The sequence below is a fragment of the Thalassophryne amazonica genome, chromosome 11 (assembly GCF_902500255.1).
Source record: "Thalassophryne amazonica chromosome 11, fThaAma1.1, whole genome shotgun sequence".
NCBI lineage: Eukaryota > Metazoa > Chordata > Actinopteri > Batrachoidiformes > Batrachoididae > Thalassophryne > Thalassophryne amazonica.
Genome location: NC_047113.1, coordinates 69077674 through 69104070, shown reverse-complemented (window position 1 = coordinate 69104070; position 26397 = coordinate 69077674). Strand labels below are relative to the sequence as shown.

Genomic DNA, 26397 nt, shown 5'->3' with positions numbered 1-26397 from the left:
CGCACATAGTGTGAACAAGACGATAACGGCAGAATCACACCTTTAGAGAAAGTTCAGAGAGAAGTAAAAGCTTCATGTTTTGGTTTTGTTTTGTTAGTATGTTCACTCGGGTTAAAATCCTCTCTCTGCTCCGTGCTCGCTGCGCACTGATGGTTCTCAGACTGTAACGTGTCACGCCTGCATTCAGGAATCTCCCTCACACACCCCCTCCCTCGCAGTCTGCAGCCTGTTGACTCTGCGCGCGTGCACACACACACACACCGACAGCTCCGCATTTTAGATGGCTTTTGAAGAAGACGGCCACTGTTTTAATTGGCCGTCTTATCTAAACGGCAGGACAGATCGCTCTTCAGCCTCCATGTTATTGTCCCGCCTTAAGACGAGAGCGAGGCTGCAGCACAATGACGTCAGATTCTGAGTCGTTTTATGCTTTGTGGATAAAATAAGTAATTCACGGTAATCGCAAATATGAAAAATAATCGCGATTGACGAATATTGTAATAATTGTGACAGCCCTGTATATATATGTATGTGTATGTGTATATGTATGAAGATAATGCCTCTAAGAGCCACTCAGAGCCATGAAACTCCCACAATAGTTGACGAAACCCTCTCATCTCAAAGAAAACATGCTGTGTGGCTCAGTCATCCTTCATTATTCGGTGGGACCCAGGCTTTAGTATTTCACTCGAAGCAGCCAGAGGGCTAATGCATATCAGCTTCTAAGCGCAGAAGTATTCCAGCAGAAATATCAGGAATTGAAAAGGGAAAGTGCACACTGTCATTCAGATCATTGAGAGTGTCTTGTTTTAGGCCTGAAACGATTAGTCGAGTAACTCGAATAATTGGATTACAAAAAATGTTCAAGACAAATTCTGTGCCTCGAATCTCTGTTTAACATTGTAGTACGTATGCCAGACCTGTGTGTGGCGCTGTAACATCCCTAGAAAAAAAAGCTGAAGAAGACTAGAGCATGTGCATAAGCCATGTAAGACCTGATCAATGTAGCACCAAAAGCTACAACTTTCCAACGTGACACACAGAGTAAAATAAAGCCTTTTAAGAGAAAGAGGGTCCACGCTGGTCATCTGAAATAGACTGACTGCAGTTCGCTTTAAATACGCAGTGTGCATATAAAGCATACTGCAGTCAGCTGTTGAAATGGCACTCACCTTTGCAGACATACAGCGGGTGAACTGCTGCCTCTTCAGGGCTCGTAACATCAGATCTTAAAGTTCAGAGTCCATTGTATGTTCTTGCTGTGAAGCATCAGTGCTAAACACTAAGCCACCGTAAAATGATGTAAGCTAATTATCAGCAGTAATAAATGCTCAAAAGCTATAGTTTCAGTGTTCAGAGTCACTGGGCCAAGAATGATTGTTGCACTCAAACCTTGGGAAGATAAACTCTTTTTGCAAAAGATCATCGGTCATCAATATACTCGACTGTGAGAGACCGTCAGCTGTAGCATTTTGGCCATGTGCTATGTTTCTCTGTGCATGATCCAGCAAGCTGGTGTCATAAGCCTGATTTTTACTTCTACAACTCTGTGGCTACGCAATGATATTGATGTGGGTGTGACCCTTTCAAAGTTGTCCGTCGCATTGGTGGGTGTTGCACTCCACATTACTGCCAGAATAGTAGGGTACACAATATGAAGAACAATGCAGACTTTATTCAACCTGCATTGCCACTGTTCCTGATCGTGTTTTTTTTTTTTTCCCTCCGCCCTTTTTCTGGACTAATTTGTCTCTCATTGACCTACACTTCTTTATACAATCATCAACCTCCAGACCAACATTACGTGTAATTTCCCACCATAAATTGCGGGTCATTTGAGCATCTTTGTAGTTTTTCGACTCTGTGTTTGAAAGTTAGTCATATTTGTGAACTTTTGTGCCAAATGTTTCTCTATTTGATCCATTATCGAAATGTAATCAGTGTGCCCACTGCAAAACCCTTTAAATCTGATGGGAGAGGAAGGAGTGAAACCAGAAAAGTGACCAGTCACAGCACTTGTGGTCTCGATTGTTTCGGCATGCAGTTTCCCTTTTTGAGAGGCGCACATCAGGCTATGGAGAGCGGCTCAGAGAGGGTACGCACTGACACAGAGGACTCTGTGTTGCTATGGAGACAGGAAAACATAAATCAGGCTTTAGTGTTGAGGACCGAAGTGGCTGGAGAAGGCTAAGGGGATGTCCACACTACAACCTGGCTGCAACTGATAGATCGTTGCTTTTGAGAGGTGTGAATGGACCGGTTGTCTGCCTGAGTGGTTACCATCCAGGACTCAAGTGGTTGCCATCCAGGACTCATGGTTCATTCCATGATGCTGTGGATGTGGAAATGTGCAACACCAGTGCATGCTTCCATATTTGATTTGTCTTGATATAGTATAGAATGTGTATGTGCGTATATGTATGTGTATAATTTTTGTCCTTTAATTAAATAAGTTTGAGTTAACTGTAAGGAAAGCTCTTGTTGCCATTTTGAAAACCCAGTTATGTTCTGTTTACTGCTGTATCACAGCTTGGTATGCAACAAAACAAACTGCATTTTATTGTTTTTTTCATATCAGGTCACTGTTTTGTTTTACTGTAGTATATTGTCATGTGACACTCTAATTGTTTTTGTTGAGTCCAGAGGTTCTTTTATTTTCCCACATGTCAGTGAATACAAACAGGATCTTTCTCAACCTCTCTTTGCCCAGTGAATACTTTGCCACTCAGCAACTTGGCACGTGGCCACCTCTGCAGCCTTTCCCTCCCATCCTTGCATAATGGCTGGAAACGGAGGACTCTCTGGTCAGTGAGTGTTTTCAGGCCCTGAACAGAGAAGACAAGGCATGCTATTGTTTAATCTCTATCCTCCTGAGGAATTGGCCTTATTATGCTGGAGCCATCTGCCTTACAAATGGAGGTGAAAGAAAATGTAGTGTGCTTTGATTGAAAGAGTGGCGTCAACTCAGAACATGGCGCCATTTTGGTTCCAACTGCGCTGAACTACTTTAATGTTTTCAACATTTTTTTTTTTTAATCATTTAACTGCATACAGCAACACATCAATGTACAGGTGCTATCAAAAGAAATATAAAAATAGTTAAGCTAACAAATTTACTTTACAAATTTACAAATTTACTTTAATTGATTAATTCTAACCCTGATTTATGCAGCTGCAGCTCTGTAACTCCATGTCATGCAATGACGTACGTGACAGTTTAAAGATCCCCATCTCTGAATCATGCTTTACTCTGGACTAATTTGACTCTCAACAAGCTTTTCTTTAAACAATCATCACCTCCAAATCAAAGGTAAGCTGTACATTTTCCTCTTATCGGCTTCGTGCTGTAAAGTTGTGGACTTTTCTAATGCATTTGTAATCAGAATGCGCACTACAAATACTATTATAATATGATGGAAGACGAAGGATTGAAAGCAGAAACGTTGCTACTTTCACTGCGTGTTAGGCTGCGGCTCTGAGTCTGAGCACGGTGTGAAAAAAATAAAGTCACGAAAATGACTCTGGGCCCACATGTGAAGGGTTTAATGGAAATACATTGCAATCAGACAGGACATTATATCCATTGTGAGGGAAAAATGTGTTGTACATACATACATGGTGTTTATTACATGGGAACAATACAAAAACCTTGGACTGTTTTTGTCTGGTGACTGTGAATATCTGGTTTATACGATAACGGTTTAGGTGAGTTTTACTGTACATGGGACTGAACAATAAATTTACCTCTCAAAGTTTTGATGATGAAGTCGCTTCCATCCCACACAGCTGACTTTATTTTCCCAAATTTTTCTTCTGTTTGGATCTGAAGGGAATCTGTACATCTTGGAGCCCTTGTTGTGTCTGTTTGTGCTTTCAAATGCATAACAACCCATGATTTTCAGCAAATAAATAAGTAAAATAGCTGGATTTACATGAAGACAGATTAACAGTGAACACTGTTTTGAACCCAAGATGGCACCACGAGTCGTGACCATTTTTTTTTTCGACTCGTCATGTCGCCACTCTGTCTAGGCACACTAAGAAAATGAGGATGTGTTGCGCCAAGAGAATAACCAAGAAAGTCTAACAGAGTACCGATATATAAGGAGTAGTGCGTGTAGTGTGTAAATAGAAGTTTTATCTTGGCCAGCATCATGGTGTGCCTTTTCCCCCTCTGGATGGGGCTACCTATATTCCTGGAAGGATTAGTTTGGAAAGGAAGGAGGAGGGATTAAGTGGAGTTATAAATACAGTCTGAGTTTAAGTTTGAAATGCCAAAAGTCAACATGAAAAAAAAAAAAAAGATGTTCCGTAATTTTTTTTTTTGCTTGTTTGTTTTTGGCAAGGTGCATGTGTCCTAGTTTTTATTGCATTGCTTTCTGTAAGTCTGAAAACAAGAACGGTCAAGCCTGTTATCAGCCAAATAGGTGAATGAGCATGAAGTAGACATCACCCAGGTGATGTCAAAGCACCAGCAGCACACCCGCTGCTTTAATTTGTGTACTAAGGAAGAAGTGCAGAAATCAGTTTTCAAATATTTTTGCATGTGTGAGTGCAACATCTCCATCTACAGACAGGTCTCTGTCAAATTATGATTCTCCACTGTAATGTCTGTTTCACGCACTTTTGTGTGTGTGCATTAAGTATCAATCATTTCGGAGACTGGATGTTTCTTAGTTAGATCTTTCCCACTTTGATGCTTTTAATTATGAAATTCAGCATGTGTATTATTCTGTCTATACCTCTGGTTATTTACAACCCCAATTCCAATGAAGTTGGGACGTTGTGTAAATAAATACAGAACACAATGATTTGCAAATCCTCTTCAACCTATATTCAATTGAATACACCACAAAAACAAGATACGAGGTCTGTCCGTAAAGTATAGGTCCTTTTTATTTTTTTCAAAAACTATATGGATTTCATTCATATGTTTTTACGTCAGACGTGCTTGAACCCTCGTGCGCATGCATGAGTTTTTCCACGCCTGTCGGTGACGTCATTCGCCTGTGAGCACTCCTTGTGGGAGGAGTCGTCCAGCCCCTCATCGGAATTCCTTTGTCTGAGAAGTTGCTGAGAGACTGGCGCTTTGTTTGATCAAAATTTTTTCTAAACCTGTGAGACACATCGAAGTGGACATGGTTCGAAAAATTAAGCTGGTTTTCAGTGAAAATTTTAACAGCTGATGAGAGATTTTGAGGTGATTCTGTCGCTTTAAGGACTTTTCACGGTGCGAGACGTCGCGCAGCGCTCTCAGGCAGCGTCATCAGCCTGTTTCAAGCTTAAAACCTCCACATTTCAGGCTCTATTGATCCAGGACGTCGTGAGAGAACAGAGAAGTTTCAGAAGAAGTCGGTTTCAGCATTTTATCCGGATATTCCACTGTTAAAGGAGATTTTTTTAAATGAGAGACGTGCGGGCGGATTGCAGCGTCGGCTTGCAGCCGCCGCGACGCTCCGTCACAGGAAAAACACCTCTGCTGGAAGCCTTAAGGACAAGTTGGAACATCTCCAGCTGATAAACAATTTCTCATATACTCACTCCACTGAAAGCCATCAAAAGTCAACTGGGTTTTAACAAATGGTTATCAACACGGAGGTGTTTTTCCTGTGCCGCCGCGCTGCGTCGGCTGCGTCCCGACGCGCGGACCCGTCCGCACGTCTTTGATTAAAAAAATCTCCTTTAACAGTGGAATATCTGGATAAAATGCTGAAACCGACTTCTTCTGAAACGTCTCTGTTCTCTGACGACGTCCTGGATCAATAGAGCCTGAAATGTGGAGGTTTTAAGCTTGAAACAGGCTGATGACGCTGCCTGAGAGCGCTGCGCGACGTCTCGCACCGTGAAAAGTCCTTAAAGCGACAGAATCACCTCAAAATCTCTCATCAGCTGTTAAAATTTTCACTGAAAACCAGCTTAATTTTTCAAACCATGTCCACTTCGATGTGTCTCACAGGTTTAGAAAAAAATTTGATCAAACAAAGCGCCAGTCTCTCAGCAACTTCTCAGACAAAGGAATTCCGACGAGGCGCTGGACGACTCCTCCCACAAGGAGTGCTCACAGGCGAATGACGTCACCGACAGGCGTGGAAAAACTCACGCATGCGCACGAGGGTTCAAGCATGTCTGACGTAAAAACATATGAATGAAATCCATATAGTTTTTGAAAAAAATAAAAAGGAACAATACTTTACGGACAGGCCTCGTATTTAATGTTCAAACTGATAAACTTTGTTTTTGTGCAAATATTTGCTCATTTTGAAATGGATGTCTGCTACACAATTCAAAAACGTTGGGACAATCGTATGTTTACCACTGTGCTACATCATCTTTCCTTTGAACAACACTCAATAAGCGTTTGGGAAATGAGGACACTAATTGTGAGTGTCATGATTTGGTATAAAAGGAGCTTCCCCAAAAGGCTCAGCCATTCGCAAGCAAAGATGGGGCAAGGATCACCACTTTGTGAATAACTGCATGAAAAAATAGACCAACAGTTTAAGAACAATGTTGAACAATGCTGAACAATGCAATTACAAGGAATTTAGGGATTCCATCATCTACAGTCCATAATATAATCAGAAGATTCAGAGAATCTGGAGAACATCTGCACGTAAACACAAAGGTCGAAAACCAAAATTGAATGCCCGTGACCTTTGATCCCTCAGGCGGCACTGCATTAAAAACAGACATCATTGTGTAAAGGATCTTACCGCGTGGGCTCAGGAACACTTCAGAAGACCATTGTCAGTTAACACAGTTCGTAGTTACATCTACAAGTGCAAGTTAAAACTCTACCATGCAAAGCGAAAGCCATACATCCACAACATCCAGAAACGCCGCCGCCTTCTCTGGGCCCGAGCTCATTTGAAATAGACAGACACAAAGTGGAAAAGTGTGCTGTGGTCTGGTGAGTCCACATTTCAAATTGTTTTTGTAAATCATGGACATCATGTCCTCCGGGCAAAAGAGGAAAAAGACCATCCAGATTGTTACCAGCTCAAACTTCAAAAGCCAGCATCTGTGATGGTATGGGCGTGTGTTAGTGCCCATGGCATGTGCAACTTATACATCTGTGATGGCACCATCAATGCTGAAAGGTACATCCAGGTTTTGCCATCCAAGCAATGTCTTTTTCAGGGACGTCCCTGCTTATTTCAGCAAGACAATGTCAAGCCACATTCTGCACGTGTTACAACAGCGTGACTTCGTAGTAAAAGAGTGCAGGTACTAGACTGGCCTGCCTGCAGTCCAGACCTGTCGCCCATTGAAAATGTGTGGCGTATTATGAAGCGCAAAATACGACATCGGAGACCCTGGACTGTTGAACAACTGAAGTCGGACATCAAGCAAGAATGGTAAAGAATTCCACCTACAAAGCTTCAACAATTAGTGTCCTCAGTTCCCAAATGCTTATTGAGTGTTGTTAGAAGAAAAGGTGATGTAACACAGTGGTAAACATACCACTGTGTACCAAAGTGAGGAACCTTGGGGTAATTTTTGATCCTTCGTTGTCCTTTGGTCTCCATATTAGAAATATTACTAGGACTACTTTCTTCCACCTGCGAAATATAGCGAAGATTCGTCCCATCCTGTCTATGGCTGATGCTGAGACCCTGTTCCATGCGTTCATCTCTTCTAGATTGGACTACTGCAATGTTCTATTTTCTGGTTTACTGCAGTCTAGCGTAAAGGGTCTCCAATTGGTTCAGAATGCTGCAGCCAGACTTTTGACACGAAGCAGAAAGTTTGACCACATTACACCCATTTTGGCGTCTCTTCACTGGCTTCCTGTCCCAGTGAAATCAGATTTTAAGGTTCTGCTACTAACCTATAAAATTATTCATGGACTGGCACCTCCCTACCTAGCTGACCTAATTAAACCTTACGTACCGGCCCGGGCTTTACGTTCTCAGGGTGCAGGACTACTTTGTGTCCCTAAGGTGAATAAGAAGTCTGCGGGTCACAGAGCTTTCTCTTATCGTGCCCCTGTTCTGTGGAATGATCTCCCTGCGTCAATAAAACAATCAGATTCTGTGGAGACTTTCAAGTCCAGACTTAAGACACATTTATTTTCCCTTTCATATGGCTAGCATACTGGTGCAGTTTTGTTTTACGCTTTTTACTCTTTTAATTCATGTTATTAGTAATTGAAGTGGGCCGCGGCCTCAACTTCACCTAAATTCTGGGTCTTTTAGTGAACCTTAGGGCTAGTGGCCGGCGATCACCTTAGTATTTATTCTGTTTTTCTTGTTGATTAATGCTGGCAAATTATACAGTATTTTTTGTCTTTCTGATGCCTGATTCTGTTTTTTCTCTGTTTAAGGTGCAGCTCCATCCAGAGATGGGAGTTGTGTTTGTGTTGGCGATCCTCCTGTCCTGTGCAGCAACAGCAATTCTTGTATATTTGTCCGTGAATTGTTCTGTGAATTATTTCTGTAATTTATGTTTGTAACATGGCCCAAGCAGAGGGTCACCCCTTTGAGTCTGGTCTGCTTGAGGTTTCTTCCTCAGAGGGAGTTTTTCAATTCAATTCAATTTTATTTATATAGTGCCAAATCACAACCAGTTGCCCCAAGGCGCTTTATATTGTAAGGCAAGGCCATACAATAATTACGTAAAAACCCCAAAGGTCAAAACGACCCCCTGTGAGCAAGCACTTGGCAACAGTGGGAAGGAAAAACTCCTTTTTAACAGGAAGAAACCTCCAGCAGAACCAGGCTCAGGGAGGGGCAGTCTTCTGCTGGGACTGGTTGGGACTGAGGGAGAGAACCAGGAAAAAGACATGCTGTGGAGGGGAGCAGAGATCAATCACTAATGATTAAATGCAGAGTGGTGCATACAGAGCAAAAAGAGAAAGAAACACTCAGTGCATTATGGGAACCCCCCAGCAGTCTAAGTCTATAGCAGCATAACTAAGCGATGGTTCAGGGTCACCTGATCCAGCCCTAACTATAAGCTTTAGCAAAAAGGAAAGTTTTAAGCCTAATCTTAAAAGTAGAGAGGGTGTCTGTCTCCCTGATCCGAATTGGGAGCTGGTTCCACAGGAGAGGAGCCTGAAAGCTGAAGGCTCTGCCTCCCATTCTACTCTTACAAACCCTAGGAACTACAAGTAAGCCTGCAGTCTGAGAGCGAAGCGCTCTATTGGGGTGATATGGTACTATGAGGTCCCTAAGATAAGAAGGGACCTGATTATTCAAAACCTTATAAGTAAGAAGAAGAATTTTAAATTCTATTCTAGAATTAACAGGAAGCCAATGAAGAGAGGCCAATATGGGTGAGATATGCTGTCTCCTTCTAGTCCCCGTCAGTACTCTAGCTGCAGCATTTTGAATTAACTGAAGGCTTTTCAGGGAACTTTTAGGACAACCTGATAATAATGAATTACAATAGTCCATCCTAGAGGAAATAAATGCATGAATTAGTTTTTCAGCATCACTCTGACACAAGACCTTTCTAATTTTAGAGATATTGCGTAAATGCAAAAAAGCAGTCTTACATATTTGTTTAATATGCGCTTTGAATGACATATCCTGATCAAAAATGACTCCAAGATTTCTCACAGTATTACTAGAGGTCAGGGTAATGCCATCCAGAGTAAGGATCTGGTTAGACACCATGTTTCTAAGATTTGTGGGGCCAAGTACAATAACTTCAGTTTTATCTGAGTTTAAAAGCAGGAAATTAGAGGTCATCCATGTCCTTATGTCTGTAAGACAATCCTGCAGTTTAGCTAATTGGTGTGTGTCCTCTGGCTTCATGGATAGATAAAGCTGGGTATCATCTGCATAACAATGAAAATTTAAGCAATGCCGTCTAATAATACTGCCTAAGGGAAGCATGTATAAAGTGAATAAAATTGGTCCTAGCACAGAACCTTGTGGAACTCCATAATTAACCTTAGTCTGTGAAGAAGATTCCCCATTTACATGAACAAATTGTAATCTATTAGATAAATATGATTCAAACCACCGCAGCGCAGTGCCTTTAATACCTATGGCATGCTTTAATCTCTGTAATAAAATTTTATGGTCAACAGTATCAAAAGCAGCACTGAGGTCTAACAGAACAAGCACAGAGATGAGTCCACTGTCTGAGGCCATAAGAAGATCATTTGTAACCTTCACTAATGCTGTTTCTGTACTATGATGAATTCTAAAACCTGACTGAAACTCTTCAAATAGACCATTCCTCTGCAGATGATCAGTTAGCTGTTTTACAACTACCCTTTCAAGAATTTTTGAGAGAAAAGGAAGGTTGGAGATTGGCCTATAATTAGCTAAGATAGCTGGGTCAAGTGATGGCTTTTTAAGTAATGGTTTAATTACTGCCACCTTAAAAGCCTGTGGTACATAGCCAACTAATAAAGATAGAGTGATCATATTTAAGATCGAAGCATTAAATAATGGTAGGGCTTCCTTGAGCAATAGACATGTTGATGGTTTGGATGAAGTAACTAATGAAAATAACTCAGACAGAACAATCTGAAAGAAAGAGTCTAACCAAATACCGGCATCACTGAAAGCAGCCAAAGATAACGATACGTATTTGGGATGGTTATGAGTAATTTTTTCTCAAATAGCTAAAATTTTATTAGCAAAGAAAGTCATGAAGTCATTACTAGTTAAAGTTAAAGGAATACTCGGCTCAATAGAGCTCTGACTCTTTGTCAGCCTGGCTACAGTGCTGAAAAGAAACCTGGGGTTGTTCTTATTTTCTTCAATTAGTGATGAGTAGTAAGATGTCCTAGCTTTACGGAGGGCTTTTTTATAGAGCAACAGACTCTTTTTCCAGGCTAAGTGAAGATCTTCTAAATTAGTGAGACGCCATTTCCTCTCCAACTTATGGGTTATCTGCTTTAAGCTGCGAGTTTGTGAGTTATACCACGGAGTCAGGCACTTCTGATTTAAAGCTCTCTTTTTCAGAGGAGCTACAGCATCCAAAGTTGTCTTCAATGAGGATGTAAAACTATTGACGAGATACTCTATCTCACTTACAGAGTTTAGGTAGCTACTCTGCACTGTGTTGGTATATGGCATTAGGGAACATAAAGAAGGAAACATATCCTTAAACCTAGTTACAGTGCTTTCTGAAAGACTTCTAGTGTAATGAAACTTATTCCCCACTGCTGGGTAGTCCATCAGAGTAAATGTAAATGTTATTAAGAAATGATCAGACAGAAGGGAGTTTCAGGGAATACTGTTAAGTCTTCAATTTCCATACCATAAGTCAGAACAAGATCTAAGATATGATTAAAGTGGTGGGTGGACTCATTTACATTTTGAGCAAAGCCAATTGAGTCTAATAATAGATTAAATGCAGTGTTGAGGCTGTCATTCTCAGCATCTGTGTGGATGTTAAAATCGCCCACTATAATTATCTTATCTGAGCTAAGCACTAAGTCAGACAAAAGTTCTAAAAATTCACAGAGAAATTCACAGTAACGACCAGGAGGACGATAGATAACAACAAATAAAACTGGTTTTTGGGACTTCCAATTTGGATGGACAAGACTAAGAGTCAAGCTTTCAATTGAATTAAAGCTCTGTCTGGGTTTTTGATTAATTAATAAGCTGGAATGGAAGATTGCTGCTAATCCTCCGCCTCGGCCCGTGCTACGAGCGTTCTGGCAGTTAGTGTGACTCGGGGGTGTTGACTCATTTAAACTAACATATTCATCCTGCTGTAACCAGGTTTCTGTAAGGCAGAATAAATCAATATGTTGATCAATTATTATATCATTTACTAACAGGGACTTAGAAGAGAGAGACCTAATGTTTAATAGACCACATTTAACTGTTTTAGTCTGTGGTGCAGTTGAAGGTGCTATATTATTTTTTCTTTTTGATTTTTTATGCTTAAATAGATTTTTGCTGGTTATTGGTGGTCTGGGAGCAGGCACCGTCTCTACGGGGATGGGGTAATGAGGGGATGGCAGGGGGAGAGAAGCTGCAGAGAGGTGTGTAAGACTACAACTCTGCTTCCTGGTCCCAACCCTGGATAGTCACGGTTTGGAGGATTTAAGAAAATTGGCCAGATTTCTAGAAATGAGAGCTGCTCCATCCAAAGTGGGATGGATGCCGTCTCTCCTAACAAGACCAGGTTTTCCCCAGAAGCTTTGCCAATTATCTATGAAGCCCACCTCATTTTTTGGACACCACTCAGACAGCCAGCAATTCAAGGAGAACATGCGGCTAAACATGTCTCTCCCGGTCCGATTGGGGAGGGGCCCAGAGAAAACTACAGAGTCCGACATTGTTTTTGCAAAGTTACACACCGATTCAATGTTAATTTTAGTGACCTCCGTTTGGCGTAACCGGGTGTCATTACTGCCGACGTGAATTACAGTCTTACCAAATTTACGCTTAGCCTTAGCCAGCAGTTTCAAATTTCCTTCAGTGTCGCCTGCTCTGGCCCCCGGAAGACAATTGACTATGGTTGCTGGTGTCGCTAACTTCACATTTCTCAAAACAGAGTCGCCAATAACCAGAGTTTGATCCTCGGCGGGTGTGTCGCCAAGTGGGGAAAACGGTTAGAAATGTGAACGGGTTGGTGGTTTACACGGGGCTTCTGTTTAGGGCTACGCTTTCTCCTCACAGTCACCCAATCGGCCTGCTTTCCCGGCTGCTCGGGATCTGCCAGAGGGAAACTAAGGGCGGCTAAGCTACCTTGGTCCGCACCGACTACAGGGGCCTGGCTAGCTGTAGAATTTTCCACGGTGCGGAGCCGAGTCTCCAATTCGCCCAGCCTGGCCTCCAAAGCTACGAATAAGCTACACTTATTACAAGTACCATTACTACTAAAGGAGGCCAAGGAATAACTAAACATTTCACACCCAGAGCAGAAAAGTGCGGGAGAGACAGGAGAAGCCGCCATGCTAAACCGGCTAAGAGCTAGTAGCTGCGCTAAGCTAGCGGATTCCTAAAAACACGCAAAGTGAATAAAGTGTAAATAATTTAGAGGTGATTCAGCAGAGGGAGTGCTTTAGTTAAGGCACGTGAAGATTACACTGTGAAACAAATCGTTATCTAGTTAACTAGATCAATCTAACTGCGCAGATTAAACAGCTAACGGATACAGCAAAACACCGCTGTGCTCCGGAACAGGAAGTGATACAATACCGCAGTGAGAGCCAACCACCAGTAGAGGCAAGTTGCTGTTGCTCTGGGGGTTGGTAAGGTTAGACCTTAGCTGTGTGAAGCGCCTTGAGGCAACTCTGTTGTGATTTGGCACTATATAAAGCAAATAAATTGAAATTGAATTGAAAATTCACTGTCCCAGCTTTTTTGAAACGTCTTGCAGGCATCCATTTCAAAATGAGTAAATATTTGTGCAAAACAATAAAGTTTATCAGCTTGAACATTAAATATCTTGTCTCTGTGGTGTGTTTAATTGAATATAGGTTGTAGAGGATTTGAAAATCATTGTATTCTGTTTTTATTTACATTTTACACAACGTCCCAACTTCATTGGAATTGGGGTTGTAAAAGTCTTCAAATTAGGGATGTCAGGAGAACAGTTACTTTGGTACAAAGTCTATACCAAAATTCTGAAAATGTGACTTCTACTTTTTGTACCGTTTGTGGTATCATCTGTACTGAGGATGACATTGTTCCACAAGTGCTTTTAAATTCCAAGTATGGATAAACAATAGGAGACCTTAGTCTCGTTTGAACCCTCAGTGATGTTGTGGGATTTGACCACTTACAGGGACTTCCAGTATGTACTCAGCATAGCCTCACATGGATAAATGGTGTACGGTTTTGTTTTCGGCTGCAATCACCGGAGCAGTCGTGAAAAGTTTTTTTTTTTTCTGTTCCCGGTGGAGAAGAAAAGACAAGGTGTGAGACGTCATGTCAGTAAGTGTTAGCCTACACAGCTAACCAGGGTAGCTCTGTTCTCTCGCCTGCAAAACGGCCTCAACACATTTGTTAAAATTTCATAAACATAATTTCATAAACAAATTGCAACACATGTCCACTTTCCACCCCATTGTCATTTTTTTCTTTGCTTTTTCACTTTGTTTGCTTGTAATTTGCCCAAGAACCCATTGAAAATGCTGTGGTTTGTAGCCCGGAAGTAGAGAAATTATGTCATATGCATTATATTTTGCGCCTTTAGTGCCCACCCCCAAATGAGACTGTGCTGCCCTATTGTCGCTTGTGCAGAAACAGCTCCATTTTGACTCGTTAACAGGAAAAAACAAAGATGGTACTTTCCGTTTGTAGTGGATGAAGAGTAATTATTGTTTAATAGAATTCATTTACAAATGACCCATCGAGCATTGCAGACCTAAGCATGAAAAAGACAGATAACGGCTGATGGAATAACACATTGTTATTCAATTAGCCGTGTAAGCTAACATAATAGAACCACAGCTTATTGTACCATCCTGACTGTTGACCTGAATGTATCATGAACCATTGCTTTGTAGCATCTCACTACAACATACAGTGATATCAGCTAGCCGCAACATAATGTTGTCATTCGTAAAAAAAAAAAAAAAAAAAAAAAAAAAAAAATTTAACCAGGCCAAATGGGAAAAAAAAAATCACAAGATTCAGGGTTCTCCCCAGAAATTTTTTTATAGCAGTGCTGTTGGGAACTATCACTGTATGCAGTGCTTCCACTCAGGGTCCTGTGTCCTGAAGTCCTAAGACAAAAATGAAAATCTTTAAGTACTGTTTCTGGTCTGATTATGTGCTGAATCGTTGTTTAGTTAAATTAATCTAAAATGTTTGTATTCCATTGACACACTGTATGTTATGAATGTGCAATAAACGTATTTGAAAGAAAAAAGAATGTACAGAACAACTATTTAAAATGTGGGATATTCTAGACTTTTTTTTTTTTTTTTTTTTTTTGCACATTTCCCCTGCATAATTTTCAATTTGAAATGTTTGAATTTCCAAGTCACAATATCACCAGGCTGGGGGCATTCACTGTGAAAATCTCACCTTGTCCTTGTGATTCAGATTTTGACACCCCTCTATATTGTCAAAAAATAAAATAAAAATAGAAAAACAAAAGGTCCAGCTTTCCTCCCCGAGTCAGCAGGTGCATTTCTGGAATACGTCTTATTACTCTACAATTTACTCTGCATTTGTCTGCATTTCTCAGTGTGATGTACATTTTAGGAAAAGCAGGAACCTTCCCATGGCTGACAGACAGTGAAGAAATGAACACTGCTTTGTCCCTACAACTAAACTAAGCTTCTGAGCTTTCATTCGAAAGTGAAGGTTCAGATTTACAGAGGCTGTACAGAAAGACAGGAGGCGACACACTTAATCCCAAAACTCTTCATTTTCTGTTGGATTTTGGATTCTAAAGTGTGGTGATGCTACTGTTCGAGTGTTTTTTTGGTGGAGCGGACTTTGGAAATCACAAGTGAATTACTGTTCAGGTTTTTTTTGTTGTTGTTGTGGAGCTGGTAGGGTTTATTTTTATTTTACTTTGAGTGTCTGTCTTGACATGAGACTTCTGTAACGGAGCAGCAGCTGATTTTCATCCTGACATCTACTGGTCAAATAAGCTGTCACAGAATACTACTAAGCCTCATTTTTCTTTTGGCTTCTCCGAAAGGCAATATTATTTTCATTATTGGCTCAATATATAAAACAACCCCAGATCAACTAACAGTTTAATTAACTGCTGCCGATTTCTCTTTATCTTTTGTATATCTGGATAATAAAGGTATATTGTATGCAATTAGTAAATACTATTTGTGAATGTTTAATTAAAGCTTAAATGAATAGATAATTTCATCCTCTAAACAACAACTATGTTTCTTCTTTGACCTCTATTTTTAGGAGGTATTTTTTGACAACTGTACCTCAAATATGAAAATAATATGGTGTTTAACCTGGAACATAGTGACAGGGAAGTGAAACTTCTGTTTCTGTCAGGCAGGTGAAGGCAGAGCTGTATCTCTGGTAATGTGGGGCCAGCTGCTCAACTTTTGATTCATTTTTGTTGATGTTTATTCAGGGACCTGTTGCTAGGGATGTGAAACTTGTCAGTTTCTATCAGTTAGGTGAAGACAGAGGAAGATGCAACTCTGGTAATTCCCAAGTTTCTGATGTTTAATGTGATAATATTTTCTTGAATGAGAGCCCAGGACTATTGATATTGTTTAAAAACGCAAAAGTACTTTTTATCAGATTACTCGATTAATTGCCCAAATAATCGGTAGACTACTCAATTACTAAAATAATTGAAAGCAGCAGCCCTACAGCAGAGTTTGTGCTGACACCATCCTAATGCAAAATCATCAACTCTGGATGCAATATATAAAATGTACCGTGGACACTTTAGAGAATGCGCAGGACATAGGTTTTGAACATAACATTGTCATCGTTTTGTTTGTCTCTTCCGTCTCCTGTCTGCAGGAGGTGGCCAGTTGGTTACCCTGCCGTGTATTTGAGCCTAGATCTGTGAAGGCCACTAGAGTGGACACTAGCCTCCAGAAAGTTGTTACATTTTTCTTACAAACTAGGAACCTAAAGGCCAAAATGTTTGTGTTTAATGACTGCGCATATAGACAACGGCACTAATTACGTCACATGTCATGGAACTAGTCAAAAAATAAAAAAATAATAGACTTGCTGCAGAGTAAATTCATCTGACATCAATGACAAACATTTAATGAACAAATAGTTTACATTTACGCTCTGTCTTGCAGTGTTATAGTGTCTGATCAGCACAACACTTATGATATACGAGGTCTATTAGAGAAGTATCGGACATTATTTTTTTCAAAAATCATATGGATTTGAATCACGTGTGATTGCGTCAGCCAAGCTTGAACCTTCATGTGCATGCGTGAGTTTTTTCACGCCTGTCGGTTGCATCATTCGCCTGTGAGCAGGCTTTGAGTGAGGAGTGGTCCACCCCTCTCGTCTTTTTCATTGTTTAGGAATGGCTCAGAGACTGCCGCTTTGCTTGATCAAAATTTTTTCAGAAACTGTGAGGGACATCAAAGTGGACACCATTCGAGAAATTCAGATGGATTTTTGGTGAAAATTTTATGGGCTTCAAAGGGATTACGGAGTGTTACTGTCGCTTTAAGGACAGCCCAAAGCGACTGGTGGTGTGCCGCGCTCCGAAGCCGCCATCGACAGGCTGAGCGACCATTTCATTTCTAAACGGATGGCTGTATGGATCCGTGACCATCGTGTGCAGTTTCTCTGGTTATCACAAGAGCTGGACATCAACCATTTTCTGGCAGATTTCACTTTTAACAAGAGATTTTGTCATGGAAAGCCGAGCAGAGGCTTCACGCATCACGATGGATTCGCTACTGGAACGAGACAAAACCACCTCCGTTTTGGTCTCACAGGACAGCTTTGAGATGGCGTTCAGACAGCTGTCGGTGGTTTTTCCATCGAGTGATTATCCGAGAAATTGTGGATGTGCCTGGACATGCCAGAACATGTCCTGTGAGGCTTCATCACGGCGTTGCTTTGCACCATGCGGCACCGCCGCGACGTGCGGAATTCCTCCGCACGTCTGTCTCAATGTGCCGAAAAAGTGCTGATGTCCACGTCTTTTCACAATTCCTGTGCTAGCCATATGACATCCTGGATAAAACACAGCGTCCAGTTTGGAAATGAAAGGCACATTCCACTGTTACAGGAGTTTGTGTCATGGAAAGAGGAGCGGAGGCTTCTCGCGTCGTGGCGGTGCGGCATGGCGCAAAGCAACGCCGTGATGAAGCCTCACAGGAGGTGGTTTTTTCTCGTTCCAGTAGCGAATCCATCGTGATGCGCGAAGCCTCCGCTCGGCTTTCCATGACAAAATCTCTTGTTAAAAGTGAAATCTGCCAGAAAATGGTTGTTGTCCAGCTCTTGTGATAACCAGAGAAACTGCACATGATAGTCACGGATCCATACAGCCATCCGTTTAGAAATGAAATGGTCGCTCAGCCTGTCGATGGCGGCTTCGGAGCGCGGCACACCACCAGTCACTCTGGGCCATCCTTAAAGCGACAGTAACACTCCGTAATCTCTTTGAAGCCCATAAAATTTTCACCAAAAACCATCTGAATTTCTCGAATGGTGTCCACTTTGATGTCCCTCACAGTTTCTGAAAAAATTTTGATCAAGCAAAGCGGCAGTCTCTGAGCCATTCCTAAACAATGAAAAAAAACGACGAGAGGGGTGGACCACTCCTCACTCAAAGCCTGCTCACAGGCGAATGACGCAACCGACAGGCGTGAAAAAACTCACGCATGCGCACGAAGGTTCAAGCTTGGCTGACGCAATCACACGTGATTCAAATCCATATGGTTTTTGAAAAAAATAATAAGGTTGGATACTTTTCTAATAGACCTCGTACATGACAAATGACAAGAAATATAATAAAATTATGAAATGTGAAGTGTGCATCATATTTAAATTAAATTGGCTCAATTTGGGGCTGCTACTATAGATAAAAACATTACAAGTATTGAATGATTTATTTTATTTTATTCTGTTTCCATGTATTCCCTTTATGTGCACACTTACTTGGCAGTAAATTACATTCTGATTCTGATTGTTTTCGTTAACAAATGTCCACCCAATTATGAATGTTCAAATAGTATAACTTAATCCAACAAATGTTTTAAGACCCGCACCCCTACAGAGTTATGGATTTACAAGAAAAGGGAATGTGTAATTATATCTGATGGGGGAAGCCTTGAAAATCTAAAATATTGGGGGAAAAAACACTTTTCAATTAATCAACAAGTGTATTTTGTCAGGTAATACCATTTGTTATTTGGGATGTGTGAAACACTATACTGACTGAAATGATAATCAAATATTTTTTTAATCAAAAAGATTAAAATGTCTTGGCTGAAACAAGACTAAAATACATTGTTTGACTAAAACTAGATTAAAATGAACAGACTTTTAGTCAACTAAAACATGACTAAATAAAAATATGTGAATGAATACATATCACTAAAACTAAAAAGAACTTTTGACGAGTGTGACTAATTTAAAATCAGATGACAAAAGAATAGATAATTTTCAAAATGTTTTTAATAAATGAAAGTGTACAGACATACACTAGAAAGTGTAAGAAATCAAAAGTTTTTGATCCCAACTAGCTCCATTCAGTCCATTTGTGTAAATCATTGATGTGAAACGTGATACAAAAACTTGAATTACATTTGACACTTTGTGGCGATTGTTTGCTGCACTTTATAAGGAGATGAGGAAGAAAAACAGAATGAACATGTCTAAAGTGGGGAAAAAAATTGGAACCTTTGCCTCTTTTCCATACAGTCAATTTAAAGTATTTGAGACTGAAGCCACAATTGATGGTTTTGCATATTTCTCCCTGTGAGGCTGTGCTGTTTCATTCACCATGATGTCACTGTTAACACCCCCTCCCCTTTTCTGTGTGTGTGTATACACACACACACACACACACACACACACACACACACACACACACACACACACACACACACACACACACACACACACACACACACACACACACACACACACACACACACACACACACACACACACACACACACACACACACACAGGAAAAAACACCCTGCACTGCTGCCACCTAGTGGTATCTTGCACTTTTCATTGATACTGCAGAATTATAATTGCTTCCTTACAGTGACCACTAGAAAATATACCCCTTTGGTGGCTCCCTTGTTTTTTTTTTTTGTTTTGTTTTGTTTTTTCTCTTTACTCTGGGTCACCACAAGTGAAATTGAATTTGAAAAGTTTTACGTCTGATGCCTTCCTGGCACAACTCCGCATTACATGAAGAAATGCAGCAGAGGTGAGGCTTGCACCAGCAACCTTCTACACTGAAACCAAGCGCACTAACCACTTAGTCACCACTCCTTGGCCCCTCCACCTTACATATTCTGTGCATGCTGACTTTCAACTCTGCTTTAAAGAGAGAGAAAAAACAAAACAAAACTGTGCACTGCACTGTTTGTTAAATATTTACAGTAACATTTGAGGCAGTGCAGAGAATGACAGGAAACTGTTTAGTTTAGACCTTTATTCTCCCACAAGGGGAAATTTGCTTTGGCACAATGCACAATCATAATAACAATGGTAGAGTAAACCATATTTAAAGAATATCATTAAAAGATTCTATGTTTTGCAAATTGTGGGCACAGTTTGAATGGATAGAATTTGACAATACAGCAACCGCAGCATCTTGTGGTTAACTGAATTTGTCACAGTTTTAAAAAGCAGCCAGCTGACGTTCACTCAAAATGCAAGTGATACTCATCATCCTCCAGTTTCTTGCAGTAAGCATCTGTTTAACAGTTATTCCAAAGTCTCCTGAGGACAACCCAAAAAGATTTCATACGAAAGGCATTGTTTATGTCACTCCTTTCTTGTTTGCATCCAAGTCTCAACCACACAGTAAGACAGGAAGCATCAGACTTGGACCTTCATTTTCCTACAAAGATATCGAAACATCTGTGCAGTGACCTCATAGTCTCTTCTAGGGCATCTCTCAATCTCAGTGATTGAGGACTCAGACACATTAACGTCACTGCTGAGATAAATGAATCTCAGTTCAGTACTTTCAGCACATTCAGATGCACTTGTGATGGTTCAGGCGAGGAAGTGATTGAAAGCCTGGATTTTAGTCTTGTCAGGACACACCAACTCCTCACTCAGCTTTGCAAGTGCTGCAATCAGGGCATCCAAATTGATTTTGCAAAGATCACAGCATTATCGGTGAAGTCAGTGTTACTTAATTACCCAGTCCTGTTTCCTGTAGGACTTTTATTGTCAAAACCAGCACTTAGAACTGCTGACTGACTTGATCTTGCTCCTGTCTGTTAGTTCTGTTAATATTTCAGGGCTTTCTGTGGAGTAGCTGATGTTTATAGATTTTGATGCTTGATAGCTAAACAAAAGCTGGATGTTGCCCTTCTCTCCTGGAATATATTTTATGCTGCAGACATCTTTTCTCATGACATGCTCGCTCACCAGTCATGTCATCTGAATTTCGTAAAACTGAGCATCATCCCTGATTTCTCAATAAAACCTGTTGCACAACATTACATGTGCATGATACCTGTGTTGTTGAAGCGCATGTAAAAGTGACTTTTCACTAAATGTCATTACACTTGCACAAAGATGAGACATGCACCTCTTCTGCAATACATACTATACCTCACTTGCTTTCAGAATCTGGTAGTTGCACATTGATACATAATTCATTTTTCTTCTGTGTTATGTAGTTTAACTAATTTGTTCAGTGAGTAATTGTGACATTTCTTGATATGCTGCTGTCTTTACTGCAGTAAGATATAGCTAAAGCTGTGATGCTGTAGTTCTTTGGTTCTCCAGTAGATGGCACTGCATGTCTAAACATTGATCTCTCATTCCTGAGCCTGTGCACATTTGACCGATCAGACATTCTAAACATAAGGATCTGATTTGTGTGGTATATGACTGTGTGGTGGAACTGGGGCAATACCCATTGAGGAAAACCTAGCTTTTTTTCCTTCTGCAGGTTGTTGAGACAAGTAAAAATAACATATATGGAGCCCCCCCCACTTCCTGAAATTTATCAGTGTGTCATATTGCCCATTTAAAGTAGCCAGTACCATTTAATCATGTGGGTATTTGACATTGTATATTGAGGTTTCTGCATACCACTGGGTCATATTATATCATCGTTTGTGACCAATGGCCACGGTATTTGGTATTACACAAAACTTAAATTAATTATCTCACTCTGATGGTAATGTTATTGTATTTATTTTGGATTTTCAGCATGGAATGAATGAAAATGTCTCGCTAAATGTGATGAAACAGTCTTGAGCGTTATTATGTATGTAGTATTATGATTATTATACCTTGGTTATCTATATTGAGCATATGGAATCATTTGTTTACTCAACAGTTTTTATGTTAAACTTACACTGGTATGGGTTCTGTTTATGACAAAAGTGGAAGTTTTGCAAATCAAGGAATATTTGTAGATCACACTCTGTGCATTTGCTGGTATTAATGAGAGAAATTTAACTCCATAGTAAGTTACCTTTGAGTTAGCAGTAATTAACGCCACAAAATGTCTTGTGAGTGACTCCAGAGGTGTTATCAAGTTACATGTATATAAACACACAAAACAAAGCAATCTTGGAGAGAGTAGCCACTGATGTCACAGTGCAGCTCTGCTCTGATTGGCTGTCACCCCCCACCACTAAAAAACAAAACAGAACAGATTGAAAAAGAATGTGACGTTTTAACCTCTTAAAACACATCAAGGTTAGCCATCTTTGAACTTGTCCAAGGTCTGTGTCCCAAGAATGTTCCTTGTGAATTTGAAGACTGTGGCAGTAATAGGACTGGACTTGTGCCAAGCACAGACAGACGGACAGACACAAAGCCTTCGCAGTACCCGATGGCCATATTTGATGGCTTCGGGTAAAAATCAGAATTATACCAATTTCTCCAGGTTTCTCAGTTGTGTAATAGACTTTCATCAGTTAAAAGCAGTTTGTTTATAGAGAGCTTTGACTCTGAATTTATTCCTTTCATAGGACAAATTAGAGCACTACGTGTAGAATGAAATCTGCATCTGTAATGTTGCATAATTAAAAGGCTGCATAGCGCTTAATTGTCAGTTATGCCTAATCTGTAAGGAAACGATCATGGGGTGGTGGAGTTTAACGACAGTGTTGCCTTGTATTGTGGTTTCCTTTCCTCAAACCAACATTAACTAATCATATATTGTCTAAAAATGTCACTTATATGTCTCTTGAGACAAACACGCAGAAACCAAACAGGAACAAATACAGCATTATGGCAGATGGCCAACCAATGTGAATTTTTCATGAACATATCAGTGTCAGCTTTGTTTTGTGTATTAAAAATGTTATTTTATTGAACCAACAATGCAGGAAAAAAAAACACTTTGGCGACTGCAAATGGTGTCCTTATATAGTTTCTCCAGCAGAGGGTGCTCTGACATCATAGTCTACAATATTGTCAGGCATGGCTAGGACCGCCATCACCCCTTGGTCACATTAGCTATGAGAAACAGGAAAATCAACCAGATGCTATTCTTTTTCAGTCAGAGTAGGCACTTTACAGCAATAGGAGACAAGTAGCCGCTAGTCAGACAGGGCCAAAATTGATATGAAGACTATTTTATGCAAATGCTGAGTGATGCAATATGGCAACCACTAATGTGAGTGAAGGCAGCGTGATGTAGACTGGTTGGTTGTATTTATAATAAAGTTAATTTTTGAACTGTAAAACATCATGCCTCGATTACATAAGGGTTTGATAATGAAATGGTAGGAATCATTGCCACTTGATTCCATTTTGATGTATATATCATATATTTTTTACTTCATAATATCTGTATCGGTGCTCCAAAAATCCCTATCTGTTCAGCCCCAGTTTTCAATAATCCTGTGACTGTTGCTATGGGAAACACAGCCCATGGACACGGTGTTTTGTGTTGTTTCATACACACGTGTACACATGTGGTACTGTCTCTCACAGACTCACTGTTGTCTCTCCAGTGACGCCAGTTCTGCCGCGATTCGCTGGGGCCAGTGTCCGACCACACGCACGCGCACATGCACAGAGCAGTCAGTGCCTCAGTGTGCACCAGCGGACAGTAGAGTAGCTGTGCCGACTGCCAGCACTGAGAGAGGCCCACTTTGTTTCACCTCCGACTTGAATTTGTGCCAGACAATCTCAAAGTCGCTCACTGGGTCACTTGATGAAGTAATTGAATGGGGAGTTTATGCTAGTGCAGTGCAGTTCCTTTATTATTTTTTTTTCACCCCTTTTTGAGGTGCTTTATTGCTTTCTTTTTCAGTGCTCAGTCTCATAAATCAATGCGCCTGAAAAATGTTTCTTATTGTATGAGTAGCCAATTTCTTCACCGCAGCATAAACAATCAGTATTTCAGCCATCAATGTGAGTATGTAATCATGAGTGGGGCAGCACAGTGTGTCTCTGAATGTGTTTTTGTTGAGACTTTGTGCTTGTGTTGGGGATTAATGACTGCAGTATTTTTTCTTTTTAGTACTTAAATAAAAATATAAGCACTTATGACTGACAGCGCTGTTGCTATTCCTCTGCAGGACCTCGAGATCGTCTACTCTTATCTCCACGGCATGGAGGCCTTGTCTAACCTACGAGAGCACCAGCTGAGGTGAGCGCCTGCACAAATCTCCATATTGTAATTAACATAACTTAATCACACAAATTTCAAATCCAAATTAAGCGCTGACAACTCCTCAGTGTCTGCTCCAAGTTGATTGGTCAGAAGTGGAAAATTCTCATCAAGCTGCCAGCCAGATGCTGGTAAATTTTGGTTTTCCTGCACCACTAGCCATTCTACCCACTAACCATTCATGGGCTGTAATTTATTTTACACTCTGGCAATAAAATTTAACAGTCAACATAACTAAAGTCCTTCTGTCACTATTGAATGGTAAATGTAAACATTATTTAACAGCATAGCATCATTCCAAAAACAAATGATATCAAAATGGTCACAAAGACATAAGGTAGCTTACTTCCCTGGCATGAAAATGAATATTTGACCTTAATTTTGTCCATCACAAAAAGTATTTGCATTGTTTGGCTTTAAGGCTGCCCCACATGCTGGAACAAAACTCAATTTAGCCAGCATTGTCATATATGACTATAAATCCTTTCTTCGAGACCAGTGAACACATTTATGGAAAATGTGCTAAAAAGTGAGTTTTTGGTCATCCTGAGGCCCCCAGTTGGGATATTTTTTCTGCAAATTACTTACCTTTCAAATGTGAAGTAATTGTTATTTATGTTGAATGTTATTTTGACATGGCCTGTTTGACTACTGAAATGCTTTATTCATCAACAGTAAATAATAATCAATCAATCAAATCAATCAAATTTTATTTGTTAAGCGCTTTACAACAACCTAAGTTGACCAAAGCGCTGTACATATAAAAATCGTATTTAAAATATAGTTAAAAAGAAGAACACAGATACATTTTATTCCCAAGTCTAAACAAGACTAAGTATTCAAAGCACATTGAGTTTTGTTTTAAAAAGTGGCAGATCCGAGATGGCACGCAAGTCGAGGGGCAGCGAGTTCCAAAGTTTAGGACCTGCTACTGCGAAAGCACGATCACCCCACTGTTTGCTTCGAGACCTGGGCTGCTCCAACAAGTAGACCTGTGCAGATCGTAGAAATCTGCTGGGCTGGTGAAGGGTCAGAATCTCACATAAATACGCAGGTGCGAGGCTGTGGATGGAGCAGAAACGAACAGGAGAAGTTTGTATTGGATTCTGTATTTCACTGGCAGCCAGTGGAGAGAGCGCAGAACAGGTGTGATATGGTGATGTTTACGAGAATTTGTGAGGAGCCGGGCAGCAGCATTCTGTACCAGTTGTAATCTGTGTAAGGATGTTTGACTGAGTCCAGTTAATTTGATTAGCTTATAATGCACCAAATCACAGCAAAAGCCGTCTCAAGGCGCCTTACATAAAACAAGTCAACATAAAATTGAATAAATAATTAAAAATGAATAAAAAATTCAAATACATAAATAAAAACAGAAGTAAAAGAATAAAACAAATAAAAATAAAAACTATCCATAAGAAAGAGAACAAAAATAGGTTTTGAGTCTTGACTTAAAAATGTCCACAGACTCAGACTGCCTCACGGTCGCAGGAAGACTGTTCCACAGGGTGGGTGCACGATACGAAAAGGCTCTTTGACTTGCTGACTTCTTCTTCACCCTGGGAACACAGAAGTCCCGCATCCTGTGACCGCAAAGCCCGGGCCGACACGTAGAGTTCCACCAGATCAGCCAGATAAGATGGCGCCAGTCCATGAACAACCTTATAAGTCAATAACAAAACCTTAAAATCTGCTCTCACAGAGACAAGGAGCCAGTGCAAAGATGCCAAAATGGGTGTGATATGTTCAGACCTTCTGCTACGTGTCAGAAGTCTGGCGGCAGCGTTCTGAACCAGCTGAAGACCCCTAATGCTGGATTGTGGTAACCCTGAAAATAAAACATTACAATAATCTAGTCTAGAAGAAACAAAAGCATGAATCAGGGTCCAGTGTACAGAGCATTGCAGTAGTCCAAGCGTGAGCTGATGAATGCATGGATTGCTTTCTCCAGGTCACAACAACTGAGGAAGGGTTTCACTTTTGTGAGAATGTGGAGCTGAAAGAAGCTTGTCTTAACAACAGAGTCAATTTGTTTATGGAGATTGAGGTCAGTGTACAAGTGAACTCCCAAGTTTCTGATTACGGTGTTATGGTGAGGAAGTGAGTGACTGTTTGAGACAACGGCGAGTGGGCTTGTGGTGCTAAAAAGACAGAATTCCGTTTTGGATTCATTTAGACTCAGAAAATTCTGTGTGAGCCAGTGCTTGATGT

The 26397-nt window shown here is 40.5% G+C and overlaps 1 protein-coding gene across 6 annotated transcripts in view; it reads left to right on the top strand.

The window, feature by feature from the left end:
* The window catches only part of rapgef2 (Rap guanine nucleotide exchange factor (GEF) 2), a 206587-nt gene that overhangs the window by 39598 nt on the left and 140592 nt on the right, over positions 1–26397 (top strand). For all 6 annotated transcript variants that reach the window (XM_034182089.1, XM_034182090.1, XM_034182087.1 and 3 more), the window contains exon 2: positions 24095–24165. In XM_034182089.1, the coding sequence (XP_034037980.1) occupies positions 24095–24165 (71 nt within the window). The remainder of the gene's footprint in view (positions 1–24094; positions 24166–26397) is intronic.